This window comes from Elephas maximus, chromosome 3 (assembly GCF_024166365.1).
Source record: "Elephas maximus indicus isolate mEleMax1 chromosome 3, mEleMax1 primary haplotype, whole genome shotgun sequence".
NCBI lineage: Eukaryota > Metazoa > Chordata > Mammalia > Proboscidea > Elephantidae > Elephas > Elephas maximus.
In genome coordinates this window covers 104,322,281-104,347,108 of record NC_064821.1, presented here as the reverse complement: position 1 = coordinate 104,347,108, position 24,828 = coordinate 104,322,281, and the positions used below count along the sequence as shown (strand labels likewise).

At 41.9% G+C, this 24,828-nt stretch overlaps 1 protein-coding gene across 17 annotated transcripts in view; it reads right to left on the bottom strand.

Annotated features, from left to right (window-relative positions):
* FGGY (FGGY carbohydrate kinase domain containing) overlaps positions 1-24,828 on the bottom strand; it is a 627,007-nt gene that overhangs the window by 42,911 nt on the left and 559,268 nt on the right. For 6 of the 17 annotated variants that reach the window (XM_049879405.1, XM_049879404.1, XM_049879412.1 and 3 more), the window contains one exon: positions 18,393-18,800. The exons of 4 other annotated variants lie outside the window; for them this stretch is intronic. In XM_049879405.1, the coding sequence (XP_049735362.1) occupies positions 18,719-18,800 (82 nt within the window). In that variant the 3' untranslated portion in view covers positions 18,393-18,718. Of the gene's footprint in view, positions 1-15,060; positions 15,182-18,392; positions 18,801-24,828 lie in introns of those variants that run through there. 7 more of the 17 variants (XM_049879400.1, XM_049879401.1, XM_049879402.1 and 4 more) reach the window with 5 other exon arrangements.

The following is a 24,828-nucleotide window of genomic DNA, read 5'->3' as shown; positions in this document are numbered from 1 at the left end:
CTCTTCAAGGCAATCTAGGCTTTTGCTATTATGTACTTTAAAACTCTTCCAGCTTATACCCATTCACAGTTTCAAAACAGCTTCCACATTTTAAGCATCTGTTAGAGCAGTACTCCACTCTCCTGGTACCAAATTTGGTCTTAGTTATTTAGTGTTCTACAACAGAAATACCAGAAGTGGATAGCTTTAACAAAGAGAAGTATGTTCTCTCACAGCCTATTAGGCTAGAAGTCCAAATTCAGGGTGCCAGCTTCAGGGGAAGACTTTCTTTCTCTGTCAGCTCTGGAGGAAGGTCCTTGTCATCAATCTTCCCCCGGTCTAGGAGCTTCTCAGTGCGGGGGCCCCGAGTTCAAAAGATATGCTCCTCTCCTCTTTCTTCATTCTTGGTTGCATGAGGTCTCCTTGTCTCTCTGCTCACTTCTCTCTTTTATATCTTAAAAGAGATTGACTCAAGATACAACCTAATCTTGTAGATTGAGTCCTGCCTCATTAACATAACTGCCCCTAATCCTGCCTCATTAACATCATAGAGGCAGGATTTATAACACATAGGAAAATCATGTCAGATGACAATACTGTCTGTCACATTTTGGGTGATGTGTCAATCCATAACAGAGCAATAATTAGATTGCAATGGTTCTTAATGACAGCTACACATTATAATTGCCTGGAGAGAGTTCCAAACATGCCATAATGCCAGCCCATATACCTGAAAAACTCAATCAGAATCTCTGGAGGTAGAGCCCAAGCTTAGGTAGTTGGAAAAACTCACCAGGTGATTCTAATGTGCAGCTAGGGTTGAGAATCACTGGGTTAGAGAGTCTATGGATCTGACCTTAGACGGCAACTTTTACGACCCTACAGTTCCTCCAAGTTTAAGGAGACTTCTTTTTATTCTTTCTTCCTGTTAAGGAACAAAAATATTCATTTCTCTAAAAGAGTAAATTATATTATGTTGTTGCCCCAGATTCAGGCCCAGGGTAAGAGGATTTGGCTGAATACATTTTCAGAAATATGATTTGACCAGTACATTGCAGCGTAATCTAGTTGGTAAATCAAATGTTGCTCTCATTAAGTGTAAGGTAATAGTTATTCTTATTATTGCTCTTATTGAGTGTAAGGTATTGGCTAAGACTACTACCTGTCTGTCAGTTTGTGGTGGCTTGTGTATTGCTATGATGCTGGAAGCTATGTCACTGGTATTGTATTGAACATAATGTCACCATGAGTTAGGGCTGACTGACTGGCAACTAACAACAAGGGTTAAGAACTTAAGCAGGCATCCTACTTTGGAGAGTGGCATCTGGGGTCTTAAATGCTAGCAAGCAGCCATTTAAGATGCATCAATTGGTCTCAACCCACCTGGAGAATGAAGAATACCAAGGACACAAGGTAATTATGAGCCAAAGAGAAAGAAAGGGCCACATAAACCAGAGACTACATCAGCCTGAGACCAGAAGAGCTAGATGGTGCCTGGCTACAACCAATGACTGCCCTGACAGGGAACACAACAGAGAACCCCTGCGAGAGCAGGAGAGCAGTGGGATGCAGACCCCAAATTCTCATAAAAAGGCCAGACTTAATGGTCTGACTGAGACTAGAAGGACCCCGTTGGTCATGGCCCCCAGACCTTCTTTTGGCCCAGGACAGGAACCATGCCCAAAGCCAACTCTTCAGACAGGGATTGGACTGGACAATGGGTTGGAGAGGGATGCTGGTGAAGAGTGAGCTTCTTGGATCAGGTGGACACTTGAGACTATGTTGGCATCTCCTCCCTGGAGGGGAGATGAGAGGGTAGAGGGGGTTAGAAGCTGGCAAAATGTACATGAAAAGAGAGAGTGGAGGGAGGGAGTGGGCTGTTTCATTAAAAAAAAAAGGGGGGGAGAGTAATTGGGAGTATGTAGCAAGGTGTATATAAGTTTTTGTATGAGAGACTGACTTGATTTGTAAACTTTCACTTAAAGCACAATGAAAATTAAAAAAAAAAAAAGAACTTAAGCAGGGTTCTTGTGTGATCCTTGCTTCATTTTTCTCACCTATAAAATTGTTGCTGTTGCTGTGTGTCATCACACTGATTTTGACCTATAAAATAGAGATGTTAATTGTTCTGACCACTTAAGGTCGCTGTGAAAATTAAGGAGGATGCGTACTTGCCTACTATTATAAGCACTTATTCTTATTGATACATGGACTGTCATTCTTGAAAATGAAAGTTGTGACTAAGTCATGGTATGAGAAACAATAATTTTTAACACACTGAGTTAAATTTTCTTACAATTGCAAAAGGATTATGGGAGCCCGAAATAATAAGGAAAGATTTAGAAGTGCAACACATTGTTATCTCATTCTATAATTACAGTCATACAGGTCTTTTTAACCACTTCCTGTCCAACTCAATCACCTTTAAAACAAAGTCAACATTGTATTTATTTCCTGTAGATTTTATTTGCTTCCAGAAATTTCCTTGTAAGTCCCTATACCAAAAAGAGCAGGTGATATCAAGGCCAAATACGTGTTCCTGGTATAAATAGTAGGAAGTCTATGAAGTGTTTGTTGTAAGAAGAGTAGGATTAAAACATATGCTGGAATACATATAAGCACAATATGTTCTCCAGCTCTATATAACTAACACCTGTGTAGGACAGCTAAGCCATATGTTTTAGAAATTATACTTTAACAAAACTGCTATGTAGATGTAAAAAATATGAAAGTACACAGTTGCACAAAAAAATAAAAACACTCTTGTTGTTACCATGAACTCAATTTTATGGATGGTTTCTTCAAGTCTTTTTTAAATTAGAACAAGTTTTTATCTTACAGAATATGCTGAAACTTCTTCCAAGTCCATTAAAGTATAATAAGCTAAAAATCTTAGAAGTATATTGTCAATGGAAATACTAAATTCAAAAAGATCACAAATAAATGCAAGACTGTATTATTAGTTGCTATTCCTTTCATAGTTTGACCTATGTGCTGCCAGAGTTACAATTTAATTTAACTGAAAGGACATTTTGATTTAATTGAACGACTTCTAACAAGGTATTTCTATTTTAGTTAATGTTTAATGATTAGTTTAGAGATAATTAGCAACATCTATGTGTGAGATAATAACTGATATAGTAAAGTATTAAAAAAAAACATTTTGTTCTCATGTTGGTGCAATGGTTAAGCTCTGGGCTGCTAACCAAATGGTTTGAACTCATCCAGTGGCCCCAGGGTAGAAAGACCTGGTGATTTGCTCCTGCAAAGATTACAGCCTAGAAAACCCCGTGGGACAGTTTTACTACGCCCCATGGTTTCTCTATGAGTCGAAATCAACTCAATGGCACCTAACACCAACAAATTTGGTAAAACAATCAAATTTAATCTATAATAGCCATTAAGTTGCTGAATACAGCCCAAATTCACAGATAACTTGAAAGAAAACATCTATACAATTCATGCCAACACATCACAAATTCCCAATTAGGGCCCAAATTACTATGGTGGTTTTATACAAGTCCAATAAAATGTTCTGAACAAAATGTTTTCTGGTGGAATAAGTTTGGAAAATGCTTCATAACTTATCTTTCTCTAGGAGATTCACAATGCACATAAGCATTTTAAAAGACTATCCTAAGATATTCCACAGTAACAAAACCTGTTTAACTCAGTGTTTCTCAAATGTACTTGAACACAGACCTTTTTTCAATTAAAACTTATTATTCTGTAAGACACTGTTGGATGCCTACACAACAGCCATTCTGTCCTTTTGTTCCATAGCCAAGATTTCATTGGAACAGCAATACACCCAGTCCTAGGGAATGTACCATGAGTTCTCTAAGCCAGTCTTAGCAACCCAATTCTCATTTGTCAGGGATTGGCCCAGTGGCAGACCTGTGAGGCAGAATCTGGCCAATAAGACATAAGGAGAAGTCTGCTGGGAGGCTATTCCTTGATAAAAAGACAAAACAAAACAAAACAAAACAAAACCTGCTGCCGTCGAGTCGATTCCAGCTAATAGCGACCTACAGGGCAGAGTAGAACTGGCCCCATAGAGTTTCCAAGGGGCACCTGATAGATTTGAACTGCTGATGTTGGTTGGCAGATGTAGCTCTTAACCACTATATTTTTGGATGCTGTTACGTGAAAGTAAGATTTCTGTAGAGGTGGTAGCCACCTTATAATCAGAAAATGACAAATCAGAGATCCAAAGCCAACAGACTGAGGCTAGGGGAATGGAAAGATGAAAAGGGCTTCGATCTTTAATACAATTCTTGAATCCACAGTTCAAGTCGATAACTACCTATCTTTGTTACAGAAATAACAAATATCATTCAAGTCACCGTTAGACGGATTACAATTACCCAAAAACCCAGTGCCGTCGGCAGTTTGAATCCACCAGGCGCGCCTTGGAAACTCTACGGGGCAGTTCTACTCTGTCCTATAGGGTCGCTATGAGTCGGATTACAATTACTCGCGGCTGAACACCATCCTGGAGCCCTGGTGGTGCGCTGGTTAAGACCTTGGCTGCTAACCAAAACAGGTTGGCAGCTCCTCCTTGGAAACTCTGTGAGGCACTATTCTGTCCTATAGGGTTGCCGTAAGTCGGAATCAACTCGATGGTAACAGGTTTTTTTTAAACACCATTCCATTTGATAAACATACTTTTAGGAGACGCTTGCCTCAAGAAAGACTGAGCCAGTTGTTCCGATCATGGCAGACTTAGCCTCAATATGGATCAGTGTGGGTCTAATAGTATTTTATGAGGCATATCAGCTAGAAAGTATAAATTATGCTGAGGTGAGAAACAACCTTAAAATCTCCATGTTTTCAACAACAAAGGTTTCTCATTCATGCTATGTTCACTGTTGGTGGGTTGGAGGCTCTGCTCTGAGTCTTTTCATTCTGGAGCCCAGGCTGAGGGAGAACTATCTGGAACAAGGGTGGTTGATGTGTAGGAGAAGAGAAAGCTCGAGTGAGTCTTGCACCGACAATCAAAGACTTGGTCCAGTAACAACACACATCATTTCTCACAGCTCATTAGACTGCACTGGTCACAAGACCCCACTCAACCACATGGGGCAGGAAATGAAATGCTATCATGTGCAATAGAACAGGAAATACTCAGAGAATATCCTCAATAGTTACTGAAGACAGTATAGCAATAGAAGTTTCTAGTCAGAAAGATGCTGGAAGTCCTGCGGATTCTCTCTGAGAGGCCCATCTGGGCTAAAGCAGGTCCAGGTTGGGGACTGGAGAATTGCAGGGAACTGCATTTGCCCCCTGCAGGAGAGAGCTGATTAGAGCTATATATAATGTATACCTAAAATTCAAGGCGGGACTCTGGCCCCAGCAGGGAAACTGAAGGACCAATCAGACACTCCCTCCCAGTTTCTGTTTGCTAAGTGTAGGTAGATAAACCTTCCCTATGTTTTAACTTAAGGAGCCCTGCTGGTGTAATAGTTAAGCGCTCAGCTGCTAACCAAAAAGTCAGCAGTACGAACCTACCAGATGCTCCGCAGCGAGCTGCTCTGGTTCAAGGCTACAGTCTAGGAATTCCTATGGGGCAATTCTACTCTATCCTATAGGGGTCACTATGAATCAGAATCAACTTGATGGCACACAACAGCAAAAACATGGTTTAACTTGAGATATGGGTTGCTGAGCGTAGGTAGAGTGGAAGAGATATGTAAGCCAGAGTAGCTGGAAGAAAAATTTAACCTATGGTTGAAGGACAGCCAGGTTCTACCCAGGGAAAAAAAGTCATATTTGAATGCAGTTGTGAGGCCAGAAATGAAAGAATAAGTAAATGAGGCCTGAGCCCAAAAGGATCACAAGTAGAAAGAAATGTGTTTATGTATGTATATAATGTGTAAACGTGTATGTTATGAAATCTGTATGTAATTTGACAAATGGCTTAGGGCTAATGCAGTGAACCCTGTGAGAAGACTCAAAATTTTTCTTTATTTGTGCTTAGCGTAAGGATAGTGTAACCAGACTAGATAAACATGTTTGTATTTTAAGGGAAAAGCCTGTGGTTTTTTGAGGCTCACTCCTGGCATCCTGAAAACTTGGTTAAGGGCCAAAAAGACCAAACCAAACCTGTTTCCATCGAGTCAATTCAGATTCATAGTGACCCTATAGGACATAGTAGAACTGCCCCATAGAGTTTCCAAGGAGTGCCTGGTGGATTTAAACTGCTGACCTTTTGGTTAGTAGCCATAACTCTTAACCACTGTTTCCTGATTAAGGGCAGAAAGACTAATTCCAGATGCCCTGGCTGGAGAAGGGTTGGGGCTGGTCTGAATTCAAGTGTACTGCCTACCTTACTTAGCCTTTGGTACCCGCAGCCTAGCAGAGCTGAGAAAGGCAAGTCCCCTAATTTGAAAAGAGCCTCCCCAGACAGACCTAGGTGGCTGGCATCCTTTGACCACTTGCAGCACCCATCAACAGGGGAGCTCACCGGGCACCTAGAGCTAGGTTTGGTGGTTGTTAGTTCTTTTTCTATGTACAGGCCCTGTCTCCTCAACCTGATGCTGGCCCCTTTATGCATCCACAGGGCTACTTCTGAAAAATTAGCCTTTGAAAACCCTACGGAGCACGGTTTTACTTGACATGGTAGATGTGTAATACTAGTTGATTATTGTTGGTGGAACATAATATAAACTGGATATAAAGTCATCGAACTTGATTGGAAGCAATTGCCCAGAAATTCTATATGTAATATTGCACAGTATGGAATCACTTTACTAAAAAAAAAAAGCAATTTGGCCTTTGGTGCTGGTTCCAAAGCCCCACCCAGCAACTGATGAGACTGGCTGGGAGGGCTCCACCCTGTAGTTGACCTTTACAAAGATTGGCTGCCTGCCCCCTCCTGAGTGATTGACAAAAGCCCTAAGCACAGAGGCTCAGATGGGGCTCCTTGATTGAGGAGAGCCAGGAGAGGAGTGTCCTGGGTCCTACGGGGGCCTGTGCTATGACTCTCCCAGACTGAGTAAACCTGTGACAGTGATTGAGGCAGCAGCTGTGGTGGTATCAGAAGAAGCAGAGACAACAAGCAGACCCAGAGGGTGGTGGCAGAGTGTAAAGGCCTGGGAAGCTGAGAGGAGTGACCAATAGCCGAGCCTGCCAAGTGACAGTGACATCGTTGAGTTTCCCATGTGAAGTTTTCCGATGGGTGAGAATAAACATTGGTTTTTGGGAAGGGTAAGTGGCTTCCCTTTGGAGACGTAAGTGTGTCTCCTTTAGACATTGATCCTGTGCTGGCACCACTCCCAAACCTTGCCCTTTGCATATCTCCGTTTCTGTTTATATCCTCCTCTGTTATTGAAGTTGTTATTGCAGTTATATTGTTTCCATGAGTTCCCTATAACTATTCCAATGAATTATGGCACCCAGTAGAGAAAGAGTGCTGTGGGGAGAACAGCTGCTGTCAGGGTTGACATTTCAGTTGGTGCCCAAAAAAGTTCTCCCATTTACAAATACATATAAAGTAGTGACCCTATAGGACAGAATAGAACTGCCCCATAGAGTTTCCAAGGAGTGCCTGGCAGATTTGAACTGCCAACCTCTTGGTTAGCAGCCATAAAACTTAACTACTGTGCCACCAGGGTTTCTGCATATAAAGTACATTATATAATATAAATATGGGTTGGTTGCAGAGGATTGATACCTGTTGCACTTCTGTTTTGTGCTGGGCACGGTGCCAAGTACTTCACACATCATCCCATTTAATCATTACATCAGCCTTGAGGTGTAGATTTTCTTACTCCCACGTTATAAATAAGAAATGAAGACTAGGAGGTTAACTGACTTGTGTGAGTGTTCACACAGCACATAGATTAGTAGGTACTGAAGCTGTGATTTGAAAACAGGACTCAGTAACTACATGGCCCAGGGCTTTCTCACTTTACCACTCGGCTTGACAACAGAAATAACGCAGTATTTGGATCAACTAATGAGCATCAGTAGAGGTCTCCTAGATATTTATATTGTTGTTGTTGTTAGGTGCTGTGCAGTAGGTTCTGACTCATAGCGACTCTGTGTGCAACAGAACGAAACACTGCCCAATCCTGAGCTATCCTCACAATCATTGTTATGCTTGAGCCCATTGTTACAGCCACTGTGTCAATCCATCTCACTGAGGGTCTTCCTCTTCTTTGTTGACCCTCTACTTTACCAAGCATGATGTCCTTCTCCAAAAACTGAGCCCTCCTGGTAACATGTCCAAAGTTTATGAGATGTAGTCTCGCCATCCTGGCTTCTAAGGATCATTCTGGCATGTTATACTATATCAAGTTAAAGAGGAGAACCATGGAGGAGAGAGCAATTGCCAAAGTAATGAATCATCCTCTGTTTTATAAATAAGCTAAATGAATTTATTTAGGAAGAGGCAGCGGAGCCATTCTGCCTCCACATTCCAGCTGCTTGATCTTATACCAATCATTTAAACTCTTGAAGCTGTGGTTTTTGTTTTTGTAAAATGGGATCCCACTGCTTATCAGGCCTACCTTGCCAATTTATTGTGTGGATTAGCTGAGATAATGTATGTGCAATCGGTATGTAAAGAAATATTTAAATGTAAAGCATCTTTACTGATTTTGCCTAAATACCAGACATTAATAAATAAAATGTTTCGCATTTCAAACATGAATTAAAATTGTACAGTAGGGAGCCAAGTTTACCCTAGATTTTAATATGGAAACACTTGTAATCAAGGCTTGAGGCATGACTTAAGCAAATAAAAACTAGGTCTTTACACAATTTTTGCTACATATGGTTTTAAAGATTCCCAAACCCGAAAAATCAAACCCATTTCTGTTGAGTTGATTCTGACTCACAGCAACCTTATAGGACACAGTAGAACTGCCCCATGGGATTTCTAAGGAGCTGCTGGTGCATCCGAACTGCCAATGTATTGGTTAGCAGCCAAGCTCTTAACCACTGTGCCACCCTTTACCCCCACCCAAAAAAAAAAAAAAACACCAAACCCATTGCCATCAAGTTGATTCCAACTCTATAGGAACTGCCCCAGAGAGTTTCCAAGGAGCAGCTGGTGGATTTGAACTGCTGACCTTTTGGTTAGCAGCCATAACTCTTAACCACTATGCCACCAGGATTTCCCTTAACCACTGTGCCACCAGAGCTCCTTAAATGTCCCCAGGTGGCACAAATGGTTTGCTCTCAACTACTAACCTAATGGTTGGCAGTTCAAACCCACCCAGCAGTGCCCCAGAAGAAAGGCCTAGCAATCTGCTTCTGTAAAGATTACAGCCAAGAAAACCCTATGGGGCAGTTTTACTCTTTAAATGTGGGGTTGCCATGAGTTGGAATGGACTTGATGATGACAAGTTTGGTTTTTTTGTTTGTTTATATAATTTTAAATTATTTTCTATGCATAATGGAAATTGACTATAAAATTAATGGATAAGTTAATGTTAAATTAAGAAGTCTGATTTTTAGTAGAAGTTTTTGCTTTTATTTTTGTATTACAAATTTGATGCGATTGTCAAATATTCAGAAGTACAGGAGAAATATCCTTTTTTAAAATGTTCTTTTTCTTTTTAAGTTTTCCCTCTAGAAATCAGAAAAGAAGAAAAAAACTTTTTATATTCAAGGCCTCCTCTTATTACTGTCAACAGCAGTTAAATGTATTTATGGAAACATAAGACAGAATGAACAAATCTGTCTTGGAAGAAGTACAACCAGAATGCTCCTTAGAAGCAAGGATGGCAAGACTGTGCCTTACATACTTTGGACATGTTGTCAGGAGGGATCAGTCCCTGGAGAAGGACATCATGCTTGGCAAAGTACAGGGTCAGTGGAAAAGAGGAAGACCCTCAACAAGGTAGATTGACACAGTGTCTGCAACAATGAGCTCAAGCATAACAATGATCTTAAGGATGGCAAAGGACTGGGCAGTGTTTTGTTCTGTTGTGCATAGGGTCGCTATGAGTCAGAAGTGACTTGACGGCACCTAACAAGACAGCATGAAGATTTTTCTGTAATTCATCAGAAGTCCCATCTTACATCACACACCTCCGCTGTCATTAGTTTCTTGTTGAGTGACAATGTCCTTCATTTTAAATCCTTTGATGGTAAGTATCTGTATGCCTTTGAAATCTGAATGCATGTGTACAGCAGCCCTGGTGAACAATGGCATTTCTGGAGTATGAGGCGACTGGTTTCCCATAAGATATCATGCAGGAAATGGTCTGTAAAAACACTTGAAAAATTGCCAAAGGTTTCTGAGCTTGAGCTACAACCCAAAATGAAAGTGTGTGGGTATGTGTGTGTGTGCAGTAAAAAACTGAAAGTTGTTGAGTACAGGCATGATTCTTTTAACCTTTTATGACCAAGGCACATTTTTTAAAGTTTTTGATACTCTCTTAAATTAAAGCAGAGTTCCTGGGTGCTGTAAATGGTTAACGTGCTAGGCTGCAAACTGAAAGGTTGAAGGTTCGAGTCCAACCAGACGTGCCTTAGAAGAAAAGACTGGCCATCTGCTTCCAAAAGGTCACAGCCTTAAAACCCTGGAGAGTGGTTCTACTCTGACACATGTAGGGTTGCCATGAGTCAGAACTGACTTGACGGCAACTGGTTTTGGCTTAAATAAGGCACGTTAACACACATCATAGGTTATTTGACCTGGAAGTGAGAGGCCTTTGAGTTATTTTTAGTTCAACCAGTCTTCTTTTTGCAGAAAAATGTCATGTGTTCCTGGATCCATTCATTTACTCACTTACTGAACAACCTTTATGTGCCAGGGACTGTTTAGGTACAAACACAAGGCCCTAGAACAGTCTGTGCCCTCCAAGAGCTCACAGGTAAATAACCCTTAACAACTGATTATCCCTTGCACCAATGTTAAAACCCACACATTCTAGTTCATTACCCTCACCTGCTGATTTGGTACCTCCAAACCTGGGATTTTCCAGGGCCATCTTACAGCATTTTTACTGCTTGCTCAGAATTTCTGCTCCCTTATTCTTCAACTCCCCAGTTCAACTGGCAACAATGTCTGGATATAAAGACCAATTGCCCGGTCTGGGCCTCCCTTCTCGATGCCTCATCCAGACCCCAGCACACTCTAGCATGTGGTTTACTGTTGCTCTACACTGTGTCATGCCACTCACATTTGTCTTCTCCACCTCCTTCCCCTGGCTTTTGTTCTCTTTGGCTTTTTGAAAGCCAGATTTATGTTCTTCACATATGGAAAATATTTTTGGTCACAATTAAAATTCTGTAATGTGCGTCTTGGCAAAATGATTTGCTAAGTGAGACTGCCCTCTTTTCAACACTTTAAAGTGTTGAAAAGCAAAGATGTCACCATGAAGACTAAGGTGAGCCTGACCCAAGCCATGGTATTTTTAATCGTATCATCTGTATGCGAAAGCTGAACCATGAATAAGGAAACTGAATAAGAACTGATGCCTTTGAATTGCAGTACTGGTGAAGAATATTGAATATACCACGGACTGCTTAAAGAACGAACAAATCTGTCTTGGAAGAAGTACAACTAGGACGCTCCTTAGAAGCAAGGATGGCAAGACTGAGTCTTACATACGTTGGACATGTTGTCAGGAGGGATCGGTCCCTGGAGAAGGACATCATGCTTGGTACAGCAGAGGGTCAGCGAAAAAGAGGAAGACCCTCAATGGGGTGGGTTGACACAGCAGCTGCAACAATGGGCTCAAGCACAACAACCGTTTTGAGTACCGCGCAGGACCCGGCAGTGTTTTGTTCTATAGTATATAAGGTCACTTTGAGTTGGAACCTACTCAACGGCACCTAACAACAACAACAACAAGGGAGGCTGGCTTCAACTTGAAAAAAAAAAAACCCTTCAGTAGGCAGAAAAGACAAAACAAAAATCCCACAAACCACTCTGCTCATACCGAACTTCTCATTCAGAAAAAACTAAATATACTTACACTTTACACGTGTGCATTAAATGAAAACCCCTTTCTCATGTAAGAAGGACTGTATTAGTCATTGCAATTTTTATTATCAAGCTACACATGGTTACAGAAATCCACATAGACATTTATATTCCCTTGAAACACTGACTTTATAGTAGGAACCAGAATCATTTTCTTAGGAATTAACACTCTAGCCATGTAGTACTAAGAGAACATTGTAGAAATATTTGTGGGGTGCCTACTACCTACAAGGCATTGTGCTAGGGGCTTTACATAGACAGTTCTTCCATTGAATCTTTACAACCAAAGCTAGGAGGTAGGTAGCAAGTGAACCCACTGACAGAGGGGCAGCCTGAGGCTTAGAAGTTAGGCATCTTGCCCAAGATCTCCCAGTCCTTCCCATTCTATCAGGCTGCTTCTCACTGTTGAGCGGGATGTCAAAGGAATCCTAGGGTTCCCCATTCCTTGCCTCACCTGTGGGTGGTTTCCTTTTTCTATAAAGCTGTAAGAAACCATGATCAGGTTTGGCTTGGATATGAGTTGCTGAGGGGATGACCAGCACCCAGGGCTGGTCGCCCACAGCATTTTTTTTTTTTGTCTCGCCAAGACCTTTTAATTTCTTTATGAAAAATAAGATGACATCAAAGAACAAACTGTGGAAATGACAAAGTAGAAGTATGAACCGATTTCAGCTTTCTCAGAGAGCGCAGGGTGCTGAGAATAGTTTTAATCTTCCACCTGCCTCCTTGGGACCCAGCTAGCCTGAATGGGTATGAAATGGCACTTTCTCCTTGGCTCAGCCTGGCTGGGGGGCAACCCTAGGTGCCCAGCTCCTCACCATTGCTGCCGCCTTCTCAGTTCTACATCTCGTTCTGCCGAAGCCCCTGGTTCTCAGTCTGGAGCCTCTCCACTTCAGCAGCTTGCTCCACCACCTGGCAAAATGGCTGCTGCTGGTTGGTGTACCGTTGCATCTGCTGTAACCTCTGTGTCTCCTCTCTGTTGCAACAACAGCTGCCTCTGCCGATCCAGATAGTCTTGTACCAGCTCCTGCTTGCTACGGCCCTGCAGGGTCTCAGTGTGGTAGCGCTCATAGGCCTTGGAGAAGTCCCTCTGCAGGAACTCACTGTGAACCTGGCCTGGTCCATCGCTGTTGCCTGCCTCACTTTCCCTGCTGCAGCCTGGGTGTAATGAAAGAGCAGGTGATGGGGATGGTATTCCTCTCCAGCTGTTACAGGGGGACAGCACCCAAAACTTTGCACGCAGACAGATCTGAACTTGAATCCTGTTTCTATCACTACCTGAGTGACTCTGGGTGAGCTGTTTTATCTTTTCTGAGCCTCAGCTTTCTCAGCTGAAATGTGAGCTAATGCTGCCTAGTTCACAGTGCTGTAGTAAGGATTGGAGAGAGCATACAGGAAGGACCTGGCAAATAGTTGGTAACTATTCTTTCTCCTACCTCTGCCTTTCCTAGTCATGCAAAGCTATTGGATTCATGACTGCTTTGCACAAGCAGGCTGAAACCTGTCTTAGTTTCTGAATAAGTACTGATCAGTGTTAACAGCAAATGCCTGGTTAATCTTGGTCTTGATATCCTGCTGTACTGACTCCTGCTCTGGAGTGCTGACTGCAACTCCCCAAACCTCTCTCATCCCCAGCCAGTCCCTGGCTGGGGTCTAGTTATGAATGACCCGGGCTTCCTCCTGCTGCGAGGCCTGCTGGATTGGACATCCACATCCACCTTCACCTTGGACCCCACTCAAGAGCTCCATATCATTTGAATACTGTAGAATACTGTTGTAGAGCTGGCCTTTGTAATGAGGAGCTGTCATTCTGCTCAGTAGTTACCATTGTTTTTATCTGAGCATCCGCTAGGTGTTAGGCAAGACAGGTATGTGTGGTCCAGGCAAATGAGCAAAGTACTTTACATGTATTATCTCATTTAATCCTCATTATAATCCTGAAGATATACTATTAATATCTTCATTTAAAAAATGAAGGCTTAGGGAGGTTAAGGACCCTTCTCCAAGTCACACAGATAATAAAAGGTAAAGCCAGGCCTAGAGCCAAGCCTGAGCTCATATCCATCACACCGTACTGCTTTTCAGCCCAAATGTCAACTCTCTACCCCTCCTTCCTTTTCTGATAGGTATACTGCATGACGGCAGATGCTGTCCTTTTTTGCAGAACTTCTTACAATGTACTGTGAGAGATTTATCATCTTCATTCTCCATTAGACTGTGAGCTCCCTGAGGGCAGGGGCCATGTTTTATTTATCGCTATACCCCAGTGCTTAGTATAATTCCTAGCACTGAATTAAATACTCCAAAAGATGTCTGTTGACTGAATTGTATTGGCTTTTTTACTTTTCTACTTGCTGACTTGAAATGTTCTTTTTGAAGATGAATGCAACACCATTCTTCTTCAAGGCGTCATTCCCAGCATAGTAGACCATAAGATTGTCCAATTCAAAATGGCTAAGACCAGTCCATTTCAGCTCACTAATGCCTAGGATATCCATGTTTATCCATTCCCTTTCATTTTTCATGATTTCCAATTTTCCTAGATTCAAACTTCATACATCCCAGGTTCCTATTATTAATGGATGTTTGCAGCTGTTTCTTCTCATTTCGAGTTGTGCCACATCAACAGATGAGGGTCTCAAAAGCTTTACTCCATCCATGCCATTAAGGCTGACTCTACTTTGAGGAGGGAGCTCTTCTCCAGTCATATTTTGAGTGCCTTCCAACCTGAGGGGTTCATCTTCCACACTATATCAGGCAATGTTCCACTGCTATTCACAAAGTTTTCACTGGTAAATTCTTTTCAGAAGTAAGCCACCAGGTCCTTCTTTCTGGTCTGCCTTAGTCTGGAAGCTTAGTTAAAACCTCTCCACCATGGGTGACCCTGCTGGTATTTGAATACTGGTGGCATAGCTTCCAGTATCACAGCAACATGCAAGCCCCCACAGTATGACAAATTGACAGACGTGTGAGGGAGCGAATATTTATCTCAGGAATATATAAAAGATTCTGTCTTAATTTGCTAGCTTTAAGTATTAAGAAAAAGTAACCTTTAACAATTTGACAAACAAAAAAGAGTATCTCATTTTAGTTTAATTTTCATCTTTGCTTAGTAAGAAGGTTACATCTTTTCCAATGAGTTCATTTTTCCATTTGTATTTCCCCTTTTGTGAATTTCTTCTTTTTTCAACAACCGAAATGGCGACTATATACGTGAACCTCTCTGGAAGGAATACACAGGAATGAAATCGACTACATCTGTGGAAAGAGACAATGGAAAAATTCAATATCTTCAGTCAGAACAAGGCCAGAGGTCAAACGCGGAACAGACCATCAATTTCTCATATGTAAGTTCAAGTTGAAGCTGAAGAAAATTAGAACAAGTCTACAAGAGCCAAATCCCACCTAAATTTAGAGAACATCTCAAGAATAGATTTGACGCACTGGATACTAATGACCGAAGACCAGATGAGTTGTGGAATGATATCAAGGACATCATAGAGAAAGCAAGAGGTCATTAAAAAGGCAGGAAAGGAAGAAAAGACCCAAATGGATGTCAGAGAGACTCTGAAACTTGCACTTGAACATTGAGTAGCTAAAGCAAATGGGAGAAATGATGAAGTAAAAGAACTGAACAGAAGACTTCAAAGGGCAGATTGAGAAGACAAAGTAAAGTGTTATAATGACATGTGCAAAGACCTAGAGTTAGAAAACCAAAAGGGAAGAATGCACTTGACATTTCTCAAGCTGAAAGAACTGAAGAAAAAATTCAAGCCTTGAGTTGCAATACTGAAGGATTCTATGAGGAAACTATTAAATGACACAGGAGGTATCAAAAGAAGATGGAAAGAGTCACTATACCAAGAAGAATTGGTCAGTGTTTAACCATTTCAGGAGGTAGCATATGATCAGGAAGTGATGGTTCTGAAGGAAGAGGTCCAAGCTGCACTGAAAGTATTGGTGAAAAACAAGGTTCCAGGAATTGACAGGATACCAATTGAGATATTTCAACAAATGGATGCAGTAGTGGAAGTGCTCACTAGTCTATGCCCAGAAATATGGAAGGGAGCTACTTGGCCAACCAACTGGAAGAGATCCATATTAATGCCTATTTCCAAGAAAGGTGATCCAAGTGAATGTGGAAATTATTAAACAAGATCACTAATATCACATGCTAGCAAAATTTTGCTGAAGATCATTCAAAAACAGCTGCAGCAGTACATCCACAGGGAACTGCCAGAAATTCAATCCGGATTCCAGAGGATGTAGAACCAGGGATATCATTGCTGATGTCAGATGAATCTTGGCTGAAAGCAGAGAATACCAGAAAGATGTTTACCTGTATTTTATTGACTATGCAAAGGCATTCGACTGTGTGGATATCATAACAAATTATGATAAACATTGAGAAGAATTGGAATTCCAGAACAGTTAATTGTGCTCATGACGAACCTGTACATGGATCAAGAGGCAGTCGTTTGAATAGATCAAGGGGTTTACTTCATGGTGTAAAGTCAGGAAAGGTGTACATCAGGGTTATATCCTTTCATCATACTTACTCAATCTGTATGTTGTGCAAATAACCCAAGAAGCTGGACTATATGAAGAAGAACAGGGCATTAGGATTGGAGGAAGGCTCATTAAGAACCTGCGTTACGCAGATGACACAACCTTGCTTGCTGAAAGTGAAGAGGACTTGAAACACTGAGGAAGATCAAAGGTCACAGCCTTGAGTATGGATTACACCTCAACATAAAGAAAACAAAAATCCTCACAACTTGACCAGTAAGCAACATCATGATAATGAAGAAAAGACTGAAGTTGTCCAAGATTTCATTTTACTTGGATTCACAGTCAACACTCATGGAAGCCACAGTCAAGAAATCTAATGATGTGTTGCATTGGGCAAATCTGCTGCAACAGATCTCTTTAAAGTGTTAAAAAGCAAAGATGTCACCTTGAAGACTAAGGTGTGCCTGACCCAAGCCATGGTGTTTTCAATTGCCTCATATGCATGCAACAGCTGGACAATGAATAAGGAAGACCGAAGAAGAATCGATGCCTTCAAATTACGGTGTTGGTGAAGAATGTTGAATGTACCATGGACTGCCAAAAGAATGAACAAATATGTCTTGGAAGAAATACAGCCAGAATGCCCCTTAGAAACAGGGATGGGGAGACTACGTCTCACATACTTTGCATATATTATCAGTTTCTGGAGAAGGACATCATACTTGGTAAAGTAAGAAAGTCAGCAAAAAAGAGGAAGATCCTTAACGAGATGGACTGACACAGTGGCTGCAACAATGGGCTCAAGCATAATGACTGTGAGGAAGGTGCAGGACCGAATAGTGTTTCATTCTGTCGTAAGCAGGGTTGCTATAAGCTGGAACCAACTCGATGGGACCTATCAACAAGTTGCTGACTTATGCTGCAAAGTCCTAGCATGCCTCTATACAAACTTGTCTGAGCTATGACCGCTCTAAAATCAACATTAGCAGCTACTGCTGTGTCTAAAATTGTGGATGAATGTGTGGGTGTGGGTGTGGTATCAACTAATGCAATTATAGTTTTTCAAACCACTTGTCTGCATCAAAAGCTTTTAGCCATCATGTTTCTTTAGTTTCCTTTAATCTGGAAACTTTCTGCAGTCTTTCTTGTCTATAGGACACAGACATTTTTGAAGAATATAGGCTATTAAAAAACAGCATGCTCCCCATTTTGGATTTGTCTGATGTTTCCTTATTAGATTCTGGTTATTCATTCCCAGTCAGAATCCTACATGTGATGCTATGCCCTTCCCAGACTGTAACATCTAGTAGAGGCACTATATGTCCATCTAGCCATGTCCATCTGCCCATATGAAGTTAATTTTGGTCACCAAATCAAGATGTTGTCCTATTTCTTCCCTGTATAGTTAACATTTTTGTCCTCTTGTAACCAATAAGCAATCTGTGGGGGGGATACCTTTAGGCCATGCTTATATCCTGTTCCTCATCTAAATTCTCCTTGGATCCACTGATGATTTCTGCCTGTGCCTATCTTTCATATGATGGCTGCAAGAAGATGATTCTGCGCTGCACACGACACCTGATCTTGGACTGGATCTTGTACTGGAGGGAAAAACTGCCATAAAGGACTGAGTTAATTGACAAAATTGGAATATGAATGGCAGACTACAGTGCCATATAAAAGTTAAATCTACTGAAACTTACTCTCAAATGGCTCAGAAGAAATTTGTGTGTGTGTGCATGTGTGTGTGTCGAGAGAGAGAATATACAAATGAAAAAGCAAATGGGGTAAAGTGTTAAAAGGTCATACATGGGTAAAAGGTGGGTACATGGGTGCTCTCTGTGTTATTCCTATTCTTGTTACTTTTCTGTTGACATTATTTTCAAATGAAATGCTAATAATAAGTGTTTAGCCATCTATAGAATAAACATTAGATGTTCTACCTAAAGCAATGTAAGTCATTTTATGGCTGACATTGAATCAATTAACAAGTTTCTCCTGGATTGGATGATCCTTGAGGTCTAATCCCAAATGAGATCCTGTGACTCTGTGTGAAACTTCTGACCGTATGATGCTGCGTGTGTGGAAACTGCTAAGTGTGTGACAGTGGTATTTTCATACGGAAGACTGTAGTTCTGGTTGGACATGTCTCAATTTCTTTATTTAAAGACAATGCAGAATAGATGAAATGATACCTAAAAAGTCTTGTATATAGGATGAAATGACCCAGGTCCCTGATGCAATGATGCAGAACCTGCTGGCATCGGTACCCATGGGCCCTGTTCAGTTTCCCTTCATGATTGCTGCATACTCCTTCTGGTGCTCAACTAACTTCAGGAACACTTGATACTTCTTGTCGTAATATCTGTGGGAGAAAAAGTGAACATGTTGAATGATGTCAAGGCAAAACTGTTATGTGGCTTCCCCTAACATTTAGAAGGACAGGAGTATGTGTTGTGTGTTTGCTAACACCTCCTCTGTTGTGAATGCTTAGAACATCCTAAGCAACAGATCAGCATGCTTTCTCCCATTATCTCTCACCTACATGAGGTATTGTTATCTTCATTTTAGAGGTAAGGCCATTTGCTCAGAGAGTCATATTTAATACAGTACAACTAAAATAGGCAGAGTCAGAATTCAAACTCTGGTCTGTCTGGCTTTGAAGACTCCACTGTAATATACTGAAAGGCCCTGGCTTAAGTCAGCCCCTTTCACATTCCGGCTTCAAGAAATATTTCAAACATAACTAGCCCCAGGTTTGATGACTGGTGTAAAACCACAGCCTGATTATAGATGAGGCTGAATAGTTTAATCACCTTTTTGCCACTGCTACACCTAGGTTTCCTTTGTAGATTACTTAGCCCAGGAGCAAAAGCCCATGAAAATGTGACTAAGTGCAGCTGTGCCTGCACTTCAGGCCTCTCATAGCGGACCTTGCTTTCCCTGTACGCCCAAGCTGCCTCTTCAGGTGAGCCTGCCAGAACTGGTGTTGGCCTTGCTTTCCCTGTATGCCCAAGCTGACTCTTCAGGTGAGCCTGCCAGAACTGGTGTTGGCCTTGCTTTCCCTGTACGCCCAAGCTGCCTCTTCAGGTGAGCCTGCCAGAACTGGTGTTGGCCTTGCTTTCCCTGTATGCCCAAGCTGACTCTTCAGGTGAGCCTGCCAGAACTGGTGTTGGCCTTGAGTCAGATGGCACTGCCGCTGAACCTGTTTTTGCATCGCACACAATTTTAGAAGGGATGAAAGCAGTTAAGACAACTCACAGTTGAAGACTTGCAACCTTGTCTTTATACCTTTTGGCTGGGGGGAGCTGACAAGGGGTGAAAGCTGATGAAGCCAGTTTAGCATTTCTTGATAGATTCTGAGGTGCTCTAAAGAAGTCCTCATGGGGGAGCTTTTGTGTAAGTTTGTGAATTGGGGGAGGGGCTGGAAGAACAATCCTGGATACACATGGGGGTTTCTACTTGTAATATGCAGAGCTAATGAGATTAGTAGGAGGATCCCAACGTTTCTAACTTAAGCATTCTGATAACTTGAGATGATGGGGTAAACATGGGGATAAGATATAGACTCTGAAGCCTCGGTTTGAAACTCGGTTTTGCTAACTACTAGCTGTGTGACCTTGGGTATGTTTGACTTTATCTGTGCCTAAATTCCCTCATCTTTAAACTGAGATAATAACAGGATCTACCCATATGAACCACCACCCACATGTCTGTTTTTTGTACTGTGGTGGCTTGCATGTTGCCATGATTTTGGAAGCTATGCTACCAGTATGGGTAAGCAGGGTCACCCATGGTGAACAGGTTTCAGCAGAGCTTCCAGACTAAGACTAGGAAGAAAGGCCTGGCAATCTACTTCCCAAAATTAGCCAATGAAAACCTTATGGATCACATCAGAACACTGTTTGACTTGCTCGCTTGGGACATGTCACCAGGAAGGATCAATCTCTAGAGGAGGACATCATGTTTGCTGAAGTAGTGGGCTAATGAAGGTGTGGGAAACCCTCAGTGAGATGGATTGGCACAGTAGCCACAAAGGTGGATGCAAACATGCTGATTTTTGTGAGGCTGATATAGGATTGGGCAACGTTTTGTTTTGTTACACATAAGGTCACCATTCCAAACCAAACCCGTTGCCATTGATTCGATTCCTGTGCACTGGTTGAGCTTGGCTGCTAACCAAAAGGTCGGCAGTTCAAATCCACCAGCCACCCATTGGAAACCCTATGGGGCAGTTCTACTCTGTCTCATAGGGTTGCTGTGAATCGGAAGGTCACCATTAGTCAGAGTCAACTCAATGGCAACTAACAACAATAACCTCAGTGGAGCTGTTGTGTGAATTAAATGATATGAATGCCAATTACTACTTTTGTAATAATTCATGTTCCAAAACTTTCAGAAATCTAACTACATGTGTTGTTAGGAGCTGTTGAGTTGGTTCGGACTCATAGTGACCCTACGTACAACAGAATGAAACACTGCCTGGTCCTGTGCCATCCTCACAATTGTTGCTATTTGAACCCATTGTTGTAGCCACTGTGCCAATCCAGCTCACTGAGGGGCTTCCTCTTTTTTGCTGGCCCTCTACTTGCCCAACCATGATATCCTTCTGCAGTGACTGTTCCCTCATGGTAACATGTCCAAAGTACGTGAGACAAAGTCTCGCCATCCTCGGTTTCAAGCAGCACTCTGGCTGTACTTCTGCCAAGACAGACTTGTTCGTTCTTCTGGCAGTCCATGGTACACTAGATATTCTTCACCAACACCATAAATTCAAAGGCATCAATTCTTCTTCAGTCTTCCTTATTCATTGCCCAGCTTTCACATGCATGCATATGAGGCGACTGAAAATACCATGGCTTGGGTCAGGCACACCTCAGTCCTCAGAGTGATATCTTTGCTTTTCAGCACTTTAAAGAGGTCTTTTGCAGCAGATTTGCCCAATGCAATATGTCATTTGATTTCTCGACTGCTGCTTCCATGAGTGTTGACTGTGGATCCAAGTAAAATAAAATCCTTGGCAACTTCAGTGTTTTCTGTTTATCATGATATTGCTTATTGGTCCAGCTGTGAGGATTTTTGTTTTCTTTATATTAAGATGTAATCCATACTTGAGGGCTGTCGTCTTTGATCTTCATCTGTAAGTGCTTTAAGTCCTCTTAGCTTCCAGCAAGCAAGGCTGTATTATCTACGTATCCCAAGTTGTTAATGACTCTTTCTCCAATCCTGATGCTACATTCTTCTTCAGTGTTCAGCTTCTCTGATGATATGCTCAGCACGAGCCTCCAAATTTATCAATCATAGAATGATTTTAGGGACAGAATTTTCTACTTCTAATAACACTCTGGAAATCCTGGTGGCGTAGTGGTTAAGTGCTACGGCTGCTAACCAAGAGGTTGGCAGTTCAAATCCTCCAGGAGCTCCTTGGAAACTCTATGGGGCAGTTCTACTCTGTCCTATAGGGTTGCTACGAGTCAGAATCTCGACTCGATGGCAGTGGGTTTGGTTTTGGTTTTGGAATAACCCTCTATGACACTGTAATGTTAAGCAGTTCTTTCATTATATGCAATGGGTCTTCTCATTTTGGAATCTCAAAACTGCCAAAAGAAAGCTAGGGTCAGTCTCCCTTCTTCTAGACTTAAAGACTTCCAATTTTAATACTGACAATGTTGCAGCAAGTTTGTTCACTGATCTTATTCTTGGTATAGTGGGAAAACCATTGGCTTTGCAGGCAGAGAGACCAAGGTGACTTTTGGCAACTTGTTTAGATGGTCTCAGCCTCAGTTTCCTTGTCGTTAGAGGATTATAACAGAATCGTTGTCATAGAGTGCTGGGAATTTTTGACAAGAAAATGAACATGACATACTCTGTGAGCTGTCAAGTGCTTACAAATGTGCACTAATGTACCCTTGTATTCCCCTGGAGTGCCAAGAGATGAGTGGACTATGTTTTTCGTTTTTTTACACACAGGGATCTGAGAGCAAAGGTAGTTTTAACTGACTGCTCTAAGGTCACGTATTAATTCAGTCCGGACATGGGGATGACACCTAGGGTTCTCCTAGAAGCTTATTCAAGCACAATCACTAGATTATGTTCTCTGTGATACTGGCTTTTTAAATCCTCGGAATCCCTTCTCTTCTAAATTCCCCCTGCACTTAGTAAGTCGCTTCTGTCTGGCAACAGGAAAAAAACAGTTGCTGTCCAGGCAATTCCAACTCATGGCGACCCCATGTGTGACAGAGCAGAACTGTGCTCTAGGGGATTTCAGTGGCTGATTTTTTGGAAGTAGATCACCCGGGCTTTCTTCCTAGGAACTCTGAGTGGACTTGACCTTCCAACCTTTTGGTTAGCAGCAAACCTAAGGAAATATCCCATACAGGTAATAATGCAATTTGAGGCAATGAGGAGATGTGAGAGCTGCTTGGAAGACTGGCTCCTGCTCTACTTGCAGATCTTCGAGCCAGTCTGCAGATGGTGCTAGAGCACCGTGTGTGCCTACTCCTCGGAAAGGACCACTCCCATCCTACAGCACGAATCCAAGGATTGTTTTCAAAAGGAACCCTTGGTGTTTATTGCAAGAACTTAAATACAGACTTCCCTCAAAAGTCTTGGGAGGCGCAGGTCAGAGATGGAAAAGCATAAGCTGTTTTTAATTTCAAGAAACGAGAGATACTTCAGATGCCCTTGGGAACGGAAAGGGGCAGCAGCCCACAGCTCCCGCTGCCATCCCTTCGGAATATTAGTCTCTCAATGCTCCACAAAAGGGCCTGCACTTCTGACCTCGGTATTTAAAGGGACTTAACATTCAGCGGGCGAATGGCCTAACTCTATCTAGAGATAAAGAAGAAAATGAAAAGAAATTGGATTTCTTTCTCTGTGGGCATTTCCAGCATTGTCAAATACTCATCTGAAGCAGTACTGACCATGCTTTGGTGAGATGTGCCCTGTTGAAACCTCCCACTCATGTGAGTCTGTTTCTAGGCACCTTTGGCCAGTCTATTCCATGAGATGGATTTTGCTATTTTGGAACTCAATGGGCACTCGAAGAGTTTGAGATGAGGCAGTTGCTCCTGGTTGGAAGTTCTTACTGGGAACATTAGGAAGGTGTGGACGGAGCAGTGTTCGTCTCTCTAATCCAGGGCCTGACACAGTGTCAGACACATAATAGATACTTCAACTGGGGGCTCGACTGACCTAGCTCTTCAGACAGCTTTTGTTAAGTATGGGGAACATACAAACTTCACTGTCTTTAATTCTAGCAACGACAGATGGATGCTGATGGTTCCTTGTGTTTCCTAAGTGTGAAAGCAAAACCACAGTGGTTCTTTTTGAAAAAAGTTTTCTTGGAATTTGGATTTATGTCTTAATCTCAAAAACTTTCCTAAAATTATAAAAGCACTTGCACAACTGCCCCTTCACCTTCAAACTTACTAGCAGTTAGGCCTTTTTTTAATCCAACCTGGATTATTATACAAAGCCTTCTATCTGGTCTCTCTACTGATACAAGGGTCTTACTAACAGCTGTGTTCGACCAAGTCTCACCACGGCTTCAAATCCAGTATCTTTGTTTTGCTGGTAAGATGATGTTCAATATCTTTAGCATGGTCTCAAAGTCCTTTATGAAGGGCCCACCTCCCTCCAACCTTCCCAGTTGTACTTCTTGCCACTTTTCATCTCATCCTTTGTGTTTCAAAATTATGAGTTGCTTATAGTTACCTTAACATACCACACTGTTTCCCACCTTTATGACTTTGCATATGTTATTCCCTCTGCCTAGAATGTCTTTCCCACCTTGGCCTGCCTGGAAATTTCTTTTAAGCATTTAAAGTCAGCTTAGACTTAACCTCCTCTCAAAAGCTTTCCCTTACCTCTACATCCTGTTCTTCTCTGTGCCATTTTGTCACCTGGTACATAGTTCTAGTAGAACTTACCCCTTTGTTCTGAAATGATCTACGTGCACAAATAAGACTACCTTATTACCCTCTAAATCCTGCCTAGAGCCGAGCATATGACTCGAACACAGTAAGAGCTCCATAAGTTAATGTTTTGTTGAGTTGGGGTTTAAACACTGATCAAGGTCAAGTTGTAGCCCTCAATGCCAAGTGATACAAAGGGTATATGACTGGACAAATACTACTGTGTAATTTGATGGAAGAGATCCCCATTTTAGAACAGACTAGATTTACTGCTAATGACCTAGTGAAAATAACACTGGTCAGAGAGTTCAGAAGCTTGTGTTTGACTCCCCCTGCCCCCTCCCCACTCTGGCCCCACCTAGATTTGTAAATCTGTTAATCCTGGACAAGTGACTTTGCCTCTCTGGGACTTAGTTTTCTCAACTGTTAAATGAAAGGCTTGGATTAGACGACCTCCAAGGTTTATTCCAGTTCTAT